The 14,713-nt window shown below is 44.0% G+C and overlaps 1 protein-coding gene across 1 annotated transcript in view; it reads left to right on the forward strand.

The window, feature by feature from the left end:
- LOC132406147 (ras-related protein Rab-3A) overlaps window positions 1-14,589 on the forward strand; it is a 32,290-nt gene extending 17,701 nt beyond the window's left edge. The window contains exons 4-5 of the mRNA XM_059991404.1: window positions 4,836-4,960; window positions 7,055-14,589. Coding sequence (XP_059847387.1) covers window positions 4,836-4,960; window positions 7,055-7,245 — 316 coding nt within the window. The 3' untranslated portion in view covers window positions 7,246-14,589. The remainder of the gene's footprint in view (window positions 1-4,835; window positions 4,961-7,054) is intronic.
- Window positions 14,590-14,713: the final 124 nt, after the last annotated feature.

A 14,713-nucleotide genomic window follows, 5' to 3' on the forward strand; every position in this document is an offset into this window, starting at 1 on the left:
CTTCCACAGCTGCCTGTGGCAAAGAATTCCACAGATTCACCACTCTCTGACTAAAGGAATTCCTCCTCATTATCTCAGTTTTAACTCCCTATATTCTGAGGCAGTGCCCTCTGGTCTTAGACTCTCCCACTATAGGAACCATCCTCTCCACATCCACTCTATCAAGGCCTTTCACCATTCAATAGGTTTCAATGAGGTCACCCCTCATTCTTCTGAATTCCAGTGAATACAGCGCCAGAGCCATCAAACGCCCTTCATAGAACAAGCCTGGAATCATATTCATGGATCTCTTTTGAACCCTCTCCAGTTTCAGCACATTATTTCTAAGATGAAGGGCCCAAAATTGCTCACAATATTCCGAGTAAGGTTTCACCAATGTTGTATAAAGTCTCAACATTACAGCCTTGTTTTTTTATTCTAGTCCTCTAGAAATGAATGCTAACATTGCATTCACCTTCCTCACTGCTGACTCAAATCTGTAAATTAACCTTTAGGGAATCCTGCACAAGGGCTCCCAAGTCCCCTTGCACTTCAGTTTTTTGTATTTTCTCTCCATTTAGAAAATAGTCAATCCTTTCATTTCCATACACTTCCTGACACTGTATTTCATTTGCCATTTCTTTGCCCATTCTCCTAATCTGTCAAAAGTCCTTCTGTAGCCTCTATAATTCTTCAAAACTACCTGCCTTCATATTGTCTGCAAACTTTGCAACAAAGCCAGCAATTACAGCATCCAAATCATTGACATATAATGTAAAAAGAATTGGTCCCAACACAGACCCCTGTATTCCCACACTTTGCCTCCTGCTACTCAGCTACTGCTCTATCCATGCTAGAATTGTTCCTGTAATGCTATGGGCTCACAGCTTGTTAAGCAGCCTCATGTGTGGCAGCTTGTCAAAGGTCTTCTGAAAATCCAAGTACACAACATCCACTGATTCTCTTTTGCCTATCCTGCTTGTTATTTCTTCAAAGATTTCCAATAGATTTGTCAGGCAAGATTTTCCCTTGAGGAAACCATCCTGACTGTGGCCTATTTTATCATGTGCCTTCAAGTTCCCTGAGACCTAATCCTTAATTATTGACTCCTACAACTTCCTAACCATTGAAATCAGACTTAACTGGCTTATAGTCTCCGTTCTTCTGCCTCTCTCCCTTCTTGGAGAGTGGAGCGACATCTGCAATTTTCCATTCTTCCATAACTGTTCCAGAATCTAGTGATTCTTGAAAGATCATCACTAATGCCTCCACATTCTCTTCAGCCACCTCTTTCAGAACTCTAGAGTGTATATCATCTGGTCCCGGTGACTTATCCACCTCCAGACCTTTCGGTTTCCCCAAGAACTTCCTCTCTAGTTATGGTAACATCACACATCATGCTCCCTGACACCTGGAATGTCCACCATATTGCTGGTGTCTTCCACAGTGAAGACTGATGCAAAATCTAATCACTCTGGTTGATGGTTTTCAACATCTCAGTGGATGATGGATTAAGTTGCTTGGTCATGGGTAGGTGGTGGGTTACCCTTTTTCAAATGGAAGAAATTAAACACATTGATATCCATTTTGTAATTGAACAGCAACACACACAAAATGCTGTGGACTGCAGCAGGCCAGGCAGCATCTATAGGGAGAAGCACTGTTGACGTTTCGGGCCGAGACCCTTCGTCAGGACTAACTGAAAGGAGAGATAGTAAGAGATTTGAGAGGGGGAGGGGGGATCCGAAATGATAGGAGAAGACAGGAGGGAGAGGGGTGAAGCTAAGAGCTGGAAAGGTGATTGGAGAAAGTGATACAGAGCCAGAGAAGGGAAAGGATCATGGGACGGGAGGCCACGGGAGAAAGAAAGTGGGAGGGGAGCACCAGAGGAAGATGGAGAGCAGGCAAGGAGTGGTTGTGAGAGGGGCAGAGAGAAAAAAGGGGGGAAAACAATAAATAAATAAATAAATAAATAAATAAATAGATAGATAGATAGGTAGGTAGATAAATAAATAAATACATGCATACATGCATAAATAAATAAATAAATAGATAGATAAATAAATAGATAAATGAGGGATGGGGTAAGAAGGGGAGGAGGGGCATTAACAGAAGTTAGAGAAATCAGTGTTCATGCCATCAGCTTGGAGGCTACCCAGACAGAATATAAGGTGTTGTTCCTCCAACCTGAGTGTGGCTTCATCTTGACAATAGAGGAGGCCATGGATTGACATATCAGAATGGGAATGGGACGTGGAATTAAAATGTGTGGCCACTGGGAGAACCTGCTTTCTCTGGCGGACAGAGCGTAGGTGTTCAGCAAAACGGTCTTCCAGTCTGCGTCGGGTCTCACCAATATAAAAACGGCCACACTGGGAGCCCCGGACACAGTATACCACACCAGCTGACTCACAGGTGAAGCTGTAACCGAACATCCTCATTGGGATGTTGCTGTCATTAGAGAGTTTACTTTAGTCGTCTGTTTTTTAATTTATGCTCTCATGGGATGTGAGGGTTATTCCAAAGCCAGTGTCAATTGCTGTTGAGAAGATACACAGCCTTCTTGATCTGCCGCACTCTGTGTTCTCGCAGAACATAGACAAATATAACCAGGAGTGGGCTATTTTCCCCTTGTGTCTACTCCGCCATTCATTAAGATCATAGGGGATCTGTCACCCCAACATCACATCTGTTTCTCCCTTGAATCTACTCAGTGGCTGAGTCCCTGAAGTCCTGTTCATTCAGAAGTTCCAAGCAATAATGAAGAGACCAGGATATATTTCCACGTCAGCATGATGTCTGCTGTGAAGAAGAACCTGCAGGTGGTGGTGTTCTCTGGTTCCTCGTTGAGACTGCATGTTTGGGAGCTGCTGTTGAAGCCTTGATAAGGTGTTACAGTGCATTTTTGTTGAATGCACACGTTGAAACTCTGCTGTGCCAGTTGGTGGGACATGTGAATGGTTAAGGTGGCTTTACTTCTCAGTAAAGCAGTCGGCATAATCAAAGACCCTTCCCACCCCAGGCGTTCCTTCTTCTCCCCTCTCCCGTCAGGCCCAAGAAACAAAAGTCTGAAAGCACACACACCCAGGCTCAAGGACAGCTGCTACCCCTGCTGTTACTGGATTCTCTTGTACGACAAGATCAACTCTTGACCTCACAAACTATCTCGTTATGATCTTGCACTTTATTGTTCATCTGCTCTGTGCCTTTTCAGTAGCTTTTATGCTTTATTCTGTAGTTTTATTGTTTGACCTTGTTCTAGCTCAGGGGTGGGCAAACTTTTTGACTTGAGGGCCACAAAGGGTTCTAAAATTTGACAGGGGGGCCGGACCAGGAGCAGATGGACGGAGTGTTTTGGTAATACACCTCATAAGAGAAAACAAAATATCATGGGATATGTAGAAAACATGTGCTTTAATTTCAATTGAAAATGAACAAATGCATTACAACAAAATATCTGTCTTTGAAGTCCCATGGTATTTAGCTATTTATTGAAATGTCTTTTAAAACACTGAAAATTAAATGAATAAAATACAGCTTTTTTAATAGTAACAGTTATTATTTTAAAGCACTGAAAATTCTGTTATCCTTCAAGATATTATCATCATCACTCTCCTCCTGACTGTCTTTATTTCAAAAACGGTAGGAGATGCAGGTCTACTTGTCCTGCTCCTTCTTATTCAATTGTCCCCTGTGCCAAAACTCAACAACGACCCGCACAATGACAGAACAGTGAGAGCGCGCCAATATGCGGAGCTCTGTGCTCGCAAATCCCCGCAGGCTATCTCCCTTAGCCGGAACGCTGGCTAATTGTGAGCCGGTTCGGATGTGCCAGGAAATGGGTCGCCACAAGGTCACAAAGTAAAGTGCAAATGTGGAGTAATACGCTGCACCTCAACAAAGGTCAATGTATATAGAGTGCGTCATCTATTGGAAAAATGCCAGAATTGCGGGGAAAAAACGTTAACAAGGTTTATTAATATAATTTCATCAAGTTCTGCAGGCCGGATTAAAAAGCTTAACGGGCCGCATATGGCCCGTGGGCCATAGTTTGCCCATGCCTGTTCTAGCTCAATGCACTGTGTAATGATTTGATCTGCGTGAGCAGTATTCAAGACGAGTTTCTCACTGTATCTTGGTACATGTGACAATCATAAACCAGCACCAATACCAAGTCAGCTACTTTGCCCCAGACTGCACTGACCTTGGTTGTTATTGGCAAATGGAGAGTATTCTATGAAGCTTCTGAATTGTGCCTCGTCAATTGTGTAAATATTTAACAGATCAGGAGCGGAATCACTCACGGAAGGATACCCAGCCACTGCCTTGATTTCATGGTACAGTATGTATGAAGGTAGCCCAGCAGGTTACAAGTAAGTAAAGAAAGATTAGCTTTATTTGTCACACGCACATTGAATCATACAGTGTAGTGCGTCATTTGTGTCAAAGCACATCAGCGAGGTTTGGGCTGGGGGCAGCCCGCGGGAGTCACCACATTTCCGGGACCAACATAGCATGACCCCACTTACTAACCCTAAACCTTTTGGAATGTGGGAAGAAACCGGAGCACCTGGAGGAAACCCACACGGTGATGGGGAGAACATACAAACTGCTTATAGATGGTGGCAGGAATCAAGCCCTGATCCATTACAGCTGCCACCAAAGAGCAATTGTGTTAACTGCTATGCTACCATGTGCCCCATTATCACATCCCCATTTGTGAGATCTTCCTGACTACAATTTATCAGTTGAATGCTGATGGCAGTGATAACACTGCTGAAGAGACATTTCCTACAGGACTCTTGCCATTTTTATTCCTTTAATATATCAAATGCACCCGTTTCTGTTCCTCACAGGTCAACACAGATTAAGACTTACTCATGGGACAATGCTCAGGTCTTGCTGGTTGGGAACAAATGTGACATGGAAGACGAACGTGTGGTACTAGCAGAAGGAGGAAAACAGTTGGCTGATCATCTAGGTAAGGTTGCTAGTACTAATCTAAAGCTTTCGGTACTGAGTATAGTTCTGATCTCATTCTTACTGAGACCACCTACAACTGTGGTTCACAGAAAATAGAGCTTTCAAATGTCCTGAAGAACTTCAGAGCTGTGATTAAGCAGAGTCGAACACCAGGCAACTAAAGCAAATGAGGAAAGATAACCAAATGTTTGGTCAAGGGGTAGTTTTAATGTTTTTGTTTGAGGTGGGAGTTCCAGAGTTTAGGATCCATATAGGAATGGAGTGGTTCAAGATGGCTGCTGATGCTAGAGTGTTGGATCTAGATGTGCCAAAGAGGTCAGAGAGAGAGCGGAACTGAGATCGAGGATGCGTACTGGGATAGAGCAGGTTATTGAACTATGGAAGGCGGAACCTAATGGGAATTAGAAATAAGGATGGAAAATTGAAAATCGTGGCACTGTCAGACCGAGAATAAGCATGGATCAGAGACAACAACAGTGACGAGAGATCCAAATCATGCAGTGGAATTTTGGGTAACGGAGTTTGCAGGGCCACCCAACAAGGGGAGTATTCTGTTAACTTGGTAGATGCGAGGAGTACAGGGGGCAGTGATGGGGCTGAAGTAAAGATGTCTCCAGGTTTAAGAAGTTTAAACTATGAAGAGAGTGATGAATGAGGGAAGATTTTGAGAAAGCCTAGCTGGATTTTTAAGAACACAAAGAAAATTAACTTGGTCAAAGAGTTCACTGCGTTGGATGCTACAAGATCTTTGGGTGCAAGATGTTAAATATTTGGAGTTGGGAGGTTGGTCTGAGGAAATTAAAATAAAAACTTTTATAAAGAATGTGTGAGCGGGACCAAGAGTCAATGGTAAGCTTTTCTATAAACATGTCCAACAAAAGGTCAAAGTGAGATAGAAGTAAAAGGTTAAATTGTGAGGACAGGTTTCATAAATGTGGCTTATATGCTTTGACGAGGGCAGACTAGGGAGCAGTCTCATAGGGTTTGGTAAATGATGGAAGGCTTTGTTAGGGTCAGTGGAAAGAGACTGATGGAATGGGCCCAGAGATTAAAATTAGAAAATCAAAATCGGAGCCCAATTGTTTGTGAAACATGGATTTCATCATGTCGAGTGCCCGAGATCTGACATTTCTCCTCCCAGAGACTATAGATCAAAAAAGGTTTCCAAGACTCTGTGACAGACCTTTCTTTGGGCAGTGCATCAAAGTGTGTAGAGCTAAGATGGGTAAAGAAACAGCTTTAAAAACTTGAGGCCCGAATCTCTTCCTTCTTTTCTCAGTTTTCCGAGGAGCGGTGAGAAATTGGTTGGGGTGTTTGTGTGATTGAAGGTATGCAATATCAGTCTTCCCTGCAGTCCACGAGTCTGCACCCTCTGCTGAGCACGGGATGGAGTGAGGAACAGAGTACACTGAACTGGAACACCTTCAATCACTGCTGTTGGTTATTGAGCTTTCAATCCCAGAGAGCGTTGAATTGCACATAACTGGGCAAGGTTTGAATGATGCACCTGTGCAAGTTCTACAGTGTCCTGTGGTGACACCAGATCCTCTCATGTGTCACTCAAGTAGCAACGTAGCCAGTCAAACCCGACCGTCATATCCAAACCACAGCCGCTTTTAGCATTTTCTGGGAAGTGATTACAATGGAAGCAGCCTCTCTGTACCAAGTCTGAATCTCTGAATCCAGTTGGAGCACCCCTGAAAGTTGTGGGTTCAAGCCCCACACCAGGCACTTAAGCACACAAATTCACGAGTCCAACTTTCAGATGAATCATTAAACTTTTTTAAGATGGATGTAAATGAAATTCGATTGCACTATTGCAAGAAGCAACAATTATCCCCCAATTAATGCCTCTAAGAGCAGATTATTTGGATATCACAAACCCACATTTCATGACTGCAAATTATCAATTGCATTTCCTACATTACTCTTCTTGCTCATGCCTGACACTGGGACATGCTACGATGACACAGGAGTTCAAGAACATTGTATATTTGTCATTCTCTGTTTCTTATCCAAAAGGAGTAACTTTTGATCCTTTGCCTTTAGTCACTGGATAAATCTTCACTTTTGTTACACCCTTTGCTTACAGGATTTGAGTTTTTCGAAGCCAGCGCAAAAGACAACATCAACGTCAAGCAAACGTTTGAGCGCCTGGTGGACATCATCTGCGAGAAGATGTCAGAGAGCTTGGACGCGGCTGACCCTGCAGTCACCGGGGTGAAGCAAGGTACACAGCTGAATGAGCAGCCTGCCCCACCACATCAGGACTGCGGCTGCTAAATATCTCCCAGGAAACAGTCCCAACACCTCCTTTATTTATTTTTCCCTCTCTCTCTCTCTTTCTCACTCTTTCTCTCCCCTCCCTCCTTCATGTCCTGCCCTCCTACTACTCCCTTCAAATACAAGGCAGACAAGCCGGCTCCCCTGTGGACAAAGCTGCCAGCAGGCCTGAGAATGCCTCCCTCCCAAAGCGATGCCTGGGGTAGGGTGCTGTGTGGTCAGGATACGCAGGTCATGGAGGGTATAAAACAAAGCCAGACCATTGACACATTACTCACCCCCAACTTCCCAGTTCCCCGTAACGGTGACGCCCAGTATGGCATTTGTGACAATCATCCTTTGGTTGACATGCAGTTGGTCTGATAGCCTCTGCTTCGCCACCCGTCCCTGGGTTAGTTCCTGTAATTATTTCCACCTGAGCAGGGAGCTTCGGTACTTTTGCGGTGAAAACTTGACCTTTAGGTTTATATGTGAATTATTCCCATGTGAAAATATTAGTTCTTGTGCCATCTCTGATACAGCTTACAAAAGTGAGTGTGTGTGTGTGGGTATATCTCTCTCTCTCTCTCTCTCTCTCTCACTTATTTTCAGATGTGCACACACACGCACATGGAAATATTCCAATTATCCACTCTGGTTGTGAGGGTCTTGAAGGTACTGAGGGAGTGGGGTCTGCACTGTTGACTCTGCAGTGATCACACAGGCCTTTGTACCACAGTATCGCGAGGCTCACTCTGACCGTTCCCTCAGTTTACGTGCATCCTGACTGTTATCCTTTGAATTAGCGAACCTAGGTGCCACTTTTGCCAGCCAAAGCCACATTGCAGTTCCCCATGTGTCTGCACAGGCCTCCTCACGGAATATCAACAAGGCCCAGTAAGATGCTGCAAGCAAGCTCTGGGGCTCATTTCCAGATGAATAGAGAGGGAAGAGATGTTGTACTAAACTGGTTAAACCATACTCAAAGCAGCAAACAATACTAGACTCCGTAACACACACAAGTTCTGGAGGAGCTACGAAAAGAATCGTCAGGGTATACGGAAAGAAGTTGTGCAAGATGCAATTTCATTCTTTGGTAAGGAGGTGAATGTATGACAGGTATTTAGGATGAACAAAAGGCTTTGGCAGGTAGAAATGTTGCTTCTCCATGTTAGATGATGGAGCCAGGATCCATTCATCTAAGATGGTTGTTAGGAATTTCTTTACTCGGAGAATAAGGACAATGTGGAGCTCACCCTGACGGAGAAGAGTTCAAGTGAACACCAGAGAAGGGTTTAAGGGGAAGCTGGTAGAACACATATGGGAGAGAGGAATTGAAGGGAATGGTATTAAGAAGTGAGCCTTGAGATATATAACTGTTCCCTCACTCAGAAGGTAATGAAGCTATGAAATTTGCTATACCCCAGAATTATGAAGGTTAGATCATTAGAGCTATTTTATATGGAGGTAGATAGCTCAGCGGTTTGAGAGTCATGGGGAGCTGGTGCAGAGGAGAAGGCGGGGCTTGGGGTAGATCAGCCCTGATCATATAGAATGGAGGGGCTAGCTTGAGGGGGCCAGGCAGATTTAAGATGGCCTCTGCATCCTATTGCCTTTTGTGACTTAGAGGTGAAGTGACCGGCCAGGCTGATGCTTGGCCTTCATCCTCTTGTTCTTGGAAAGCGCAGAGTGGTTTCAGAATCTGGGCTTCACCGGTAAAAGCAAATCTTTAAAAGTTGCCACCTGTAAAAGGGACGATGGAATCAGATTGGCTTAAAAACCCAGGAGAGAATGGATGTGACAGGATAATAAAGAATCAATGGGCAGAGCTTCAAAATAAAGGGACTTCCCTTTAGAACTGAGATGAGGAATTTCTTCAGCCAGAAGGTGGTGAATTTGTGGAATTTGTTACCACACGAGACTCTGTAGGCCATGACATTGGCTGTACTTAAGGAAAGATACCAGCCATGATTGAATGGTGGTGCAGATGTGATAGTCTAGTTCTGCTCCTATATCTTATGGTCTTATCTTAAACCAGCTGATTATTGTCCTCTGGGTAAGCAAACCGCACAGGGTCTATACATAACTACAGTTGCTCGCAAACAGTGATTGCATCGAACTGCCCTCGAATGTGACTAAGCAAGTACTTGTTATATCAAACTACCTCATAGCCAGGTGGGAGGACAGACTGCAGCAGCTTAAGAATGGCATGGCTCACCAGAGCCTTCTCAGGGTAATGGGGCATGGGCAACAAAAAGCCACTCCTGTTGGTGGCAGCCACCGCGTTCTGAGCAGGTTGAACCACTTCGCAATTTACTGCTGATTAGCGCCCTCATGTCGTCGAGAGGTCCAGAAATAGCCCGCTCCACTACCAGAACTGTTGATATTTGTTCCGATATAATTTATCAATAAATCACGGAAGTAGCTGTCCCAGCAAAAAGGTGCTTCAGCTCATGTTTGTAGCACACACCTAGGATCTGTGCTGCAGGAATTTGCCAGGGGTAGTTGGACAGCACCTGACGAACCTGAAATCCTGATGTCTCGAGGGACAAGGACAGCAGGCGAATGGAACATCAGCACTTGCACATTCTCTGCAAGTCATAGGGCATCCTGACTTAGAAATTTATCGCTGCTTCTGCAGTCTTGCTAAGTCTAAGTCTTGGAACTCTTTATTAATAACCCTGGGAATACATTGATCAGAAGAACTGCCGCAGTCCATGAAGGAGGCTCACCGCCGCTTTGATGGGAACATTTAGCGAGGCTCAGTGACTGCCGGACTTCACCAGCATCACATCACTGAAGTGAAAAAAAGCCTCAGGCCTCCAATAGCTAGAGACAATTAAAAAAAAAGTATAAGGAGATCATTTTCATTTATTCAATAATAAATGAGGACCACAGTGAAACAAAAAATGTTAGAGATATTCAATTGGGCAGAAAGTCATCTGTGGAGTGGGCATGCTGACTGAATGAGTACTGCTGTGATAGTGTCGTGGTTACATTATCGGATGAATCCGTCTCCATGGGTGTAATAATTACTTGTCACAATCTCAGCTTTGTTTTTGCCGGTAGTGCCCCGTGCATCCCTCACGGTACACGGCTGTGGTTTCCGATGTGGGTGATGATGTTGAAGCTGATGGAGTCAATCTCGCCTTTGCTTTGACTCCATAGCTTGGAAGCCAAGATGGCATTGTCAAGCAGTCGAGTTTCTCCCTGGCACTGCTGATATCCAGATCTTCAACCCCTCCTACCATCCACTTCCCAGTTCCTCTGTTCTCTTTTGTTCTAAATTCCTCTTTTTGTTCTGTGGCTGTGAATGCTAGAGTCAATTTTTCACCATTCTGAGGGCAGTATCAACCCTAACCGGACCCTACCTGTACCCGCCCAGATCTCACGGCTATTGCCTCTCACTTTGCCACCCTCTCCATCTCAGCCCTCATCTGACTGAAGGCCTGGGCATGGGTCTAGATCCTGGAAATGCCTACTGGGCAGCACTATGGGAGCAAATTCATCTCACGGGGAGCAGCCGTTCAAGAAAGCAGCTCACAATCACCTTACAGGCAGTAAGGGATGGAACCAGAAAGCTCTAACAATGGTTGCCTCCACTGAAGTGGCAAAATCATCCAGTTTATTCACACCATCTGGGGAAAGACCTCGAGACTGACCTTGCCCGGTTTAGACCCACGTGTCTTACACTGATAGGGGGATGAGTTCAGAAAGGAGGAGGTTTCCTGCCACTTGAGGGTGATCAGGCATTAAATGGTGGCCTGTAGCCATTATCCACCTCCCGAGAGTGAGCCTTCTAACAAGGCATAATAACCCTCTCGCCTGGCAGTCTATGATTGACCAATTTTTACCTGTGGTTATGGGGGACGAATGCAAGGAGGTGTCTAGCATGCCACAACTTGCAAAAAAAGATTAGGGAAAATAGACCTAAAACCCAATATACACTATAATGTGGTAATCCTTCTTGTATATAAGTGTAAATAGCCAGGATATTGGTTCGTGTGAATTTGTGTAGTTATGGTCTTAATGTCTCTGAAAAATGTTGCAGAGTTCTAACAGCTTGTTGTAGCTTAAGGTATTTTTACCTCTCTCTGTACTTCTCATTTCTTAATAAACCACTCCCCCCAACTTTATTGAAGAGCAATATAGACATTTTGAAATGGACTTTATGTAAAAGTGTGCCTGTGTGTATGTTGAAAAAAAAATCAATCTTCCAGCAACCCCGAATGAATATTTTTGTTCCGCTCCATAGAGATAGGATTTGTATTGTTGTTAAGACACCTAACATTTTCATACTCATAGGAGCCCTCCACACTTTTTTTTAATTTAAAACGTTGTCTATGAAAGCATTTCTAGGTCAAGTTCATAAATTCAGAATTGCTTATGCAGAGAAAGGCTGGGTGTCCAGTCCTAGTGGACAGTATCAAGGCCTGATTTCATGGTACAAGACAAGTAATCTCACAGCAATGAGGAGTTAGGCTATGATGATATTGTGATGTGACGTGAAGCCCTTTGCAATGCGCTGGCACAGGGAGGGAAGTGTGACTGTTGAATGGGAGAAAGAAGCTGGTTGCTTCTCATTAATTTTCAATTCTCTATTTTGGATTTCTGCGTATGTCAAGGAGTTGGATTGGAGGTCTTCCACTCCAAAGACTGTTAAATAATTAGTCTGTATCTAACCTCTGCTCTCACTGTCCTACCAGTGTTTGGTGGGACAATGTAGAGAGGGACTTAGTTCTGTATCTAACCAGTGCTGTGCCTGGTATACATGGGCTGTCTATTCACAATGCCAGCACCACTGATACACTGAAAATGTACTACCTTGACAATTGCCCTGGGCATATTTAACAGCTCACTGGTTGTGTGTTTGGCAACGACTGTGACCGAAATCACTCTCCATCAGTGCGGGTCAGCTAAATCAGTGCAGCCTGTGATCCCAAACTCTTTCAGCCTTTGTCCCTAAGAACATGGTTCCAATTCATTATCAACATGAGAAATCTCCTTGCAGCTTTAGCTGGCTGAATTGCAGATGGCAAATAATCCTGGAACCAGCTCCTCCCAACATACTTCCAACAATTCATTGCTGCTATGCAGGCCCAATAACATTTGTTAATTGAGTATGACCTGAAGGGCAGTGTTGCTGATTAACATATCTGCAAATTATATCTGGTGAAGGGGAAAATGGGCAAATTGGAGCAAGTTGTGCCAATATGTCTATGTTATTATCAACTTCTTAATTGCTGTCCCCTCCAACTTCGACCGTTGTGGATTTTATGCCTCATTTGAGGAGAGAATGGTTTAGATGGACAGAAGATAATTGGCTTCATGGGACAAGGCACTTGATGGGAAGTGAGTGGTCACATTTAGTAATGGAGGGGTGAGGAGTTTTCTTTGGTCCATGTTTGGGATTGGGAAGTGTTGCTATTATTCTTTCTACTGGTAGATTTAAGGAAGGGAGAGAATATATGATAGGTAAGAATGTCCATGAGCTGTGGGAGGAGGATGGGACAGTCCATGATGGAGATGATGTACATGGGCTGTGGGAGAAAAATGAGTGGACAGGTACAGTCCATGATAGGGACAATGACCATGGGTTTTGGGTGATAGGGCTGAGTCTCCATAGGCTAAAGCAGATGTAGAGATTGGATTGTTTCTGATGAGCTCATGATTGACGTGAAGGCCCGGCTCTGCTCATACCCATCCACCCCACCACAACCCAACTCTCATCTAATATTAAACATGGAATAAAGGAGACGATTTTGCAGAAAACATCCATGTATCTATCTGGATTTTTGAGAAGGGAGGAGAGCAGTATGTTTGGTGGGCTGTGAGCATTCAGGATTTAGGTCTGTTGCCATGGTATGATGGAAGGAATTCTGTTTCTTTCCTACTTGGTCTAGAGCTGCTTGAGATCTTTGATGTGTGTAAAGTACAAACTGCTCCCTTTTGCTGGTCAGCTCTCAAACCTAGTTCAGGGAACAATCCTGATCACAAAAACACCTTGAGAAACTTAAAGCTCTTAACACAGATACAGCCAGTTGTGACGGTTTCTTCTCAATCACCTGATCTTTTCTTGAAATCATATTTCTGCTTAGTGAGAAAAAACATCGCTGTAGAAATCTGCAGACCGTCTCCCTCCCCGTTCTCAGTTGTGAAATGTGCTAGTTCTCCAAAATATGGACTTTCTGTGGGTGTTGGTCAATATCAAAGATTTACTTCAAAGAAACAAAAAGTCAAGAAAATATATTTAAAGTGTCAAAAACCTAGGCTATGAATGATTCTCAGTTTATGTATTAAGAACTTCTGTTGTGTAAAATATTAAAAATTCACTAAAATTATCTTAAACTAATGTGTCTTGTCTTGTGTTCCAAAAAGAATCTTTGATCATTTAACGCTAGAGAGAAATCATCTTCTGAGGGAAGGAGATAAGGTTTTGAGTTTCGGAATCAAGAGTCAGGTTTTGTGCTTTGATGTTGGTAGTATAAAGTGGGACCATTCTCAATGGGATGGTAGAATATCAGATTCTAAATCTGTTCCTACATATCAGAGGAGGCTGCTACAAATATTTTGAATGCTACAAGGGATGTCAGCTCAAATTTCCTCCATCGGGGAAAGCTAGAGGAGTGCGAGGCCAGCAGTAGGTTCCGAGTTGTGGGGATGTGAACTCTGGACACAAGAGTCCTCAATCTCCTTGTGAGGCCCTGAGGAATATCTTTGTTTTGCATTGTGCTGTCTGCTCACCACGTTAGATGGGGGTAAAGAGGTGTGTCGATGCCAGGTGATGTGGGCATGGGATAAAATGGTACAGAAGCACTGGCTGAGGTGGGCAAGGGTTATATCAGAAGGAACAGCATTGGATGAAGAAGTGGGGTCAGCACTGGATGAGATGGTGTCAAAGGTAACAGGAAATACATTTTTCCAAATAACAAGCGCTTGAAGACAACCAGAGCTGATTGGGCCTGGCCTACCATTCAATTGTTCTTCCTCTACCATAAATCCAGAGATCATTGTGTTGCGTTGGGCCCCAGCGGTCTGTCGGTGTTTGCATTGAATGCATTCAACAATTAAGAACTTGTATTCCTTCAAAGATTCATGGGCCCTGGCAGAATTCCTTCTCATCTCTTCCTTGACTGTCCAAGAACCTTTGGTTTCAGACTCTCCAGACCGAGGGAAGGGAGAGCCTTTCATCATCACATTCATGTTTAGATGTGTGTCTCAATGACATCAGAACGTGCGCCGAAACAAAACGGAAATAAACCAAGAGCCCGAGTTCAGAAACCAAATTCATCATCAAACACAGAGCCAAAACGTCAGCTAGTCGGCGTTGGAGAAGGGTGACTGACAAAGGAAAGCAGATTACAATAGGGGCTGATGACATCAGGGTTGATGGATCTGGTATTTAACAGGAGATTTCTCCACGGGGGTTCAGTTCACTCAAGCTCTCATCATAGGATCCATTCCAGAAATCAAGCAAGGGCAAGCTTGT

The sequence above is a fragment of the Hypanus sabinus genome, chromosome 16, assembly GCF_030144855.1.
Source record: "Hypanus sabinus isolate sHypSab1 chromosome 16, sHypSab1.hap1, whole genome shotgun sequence".
Taxonomy (NCBI): Eukaryota; Metazoa; Chordata; class Chondrichthyes; order Myliobatiformes; family Dasyatidae; genus Hypanus; species Hypanus sabinus.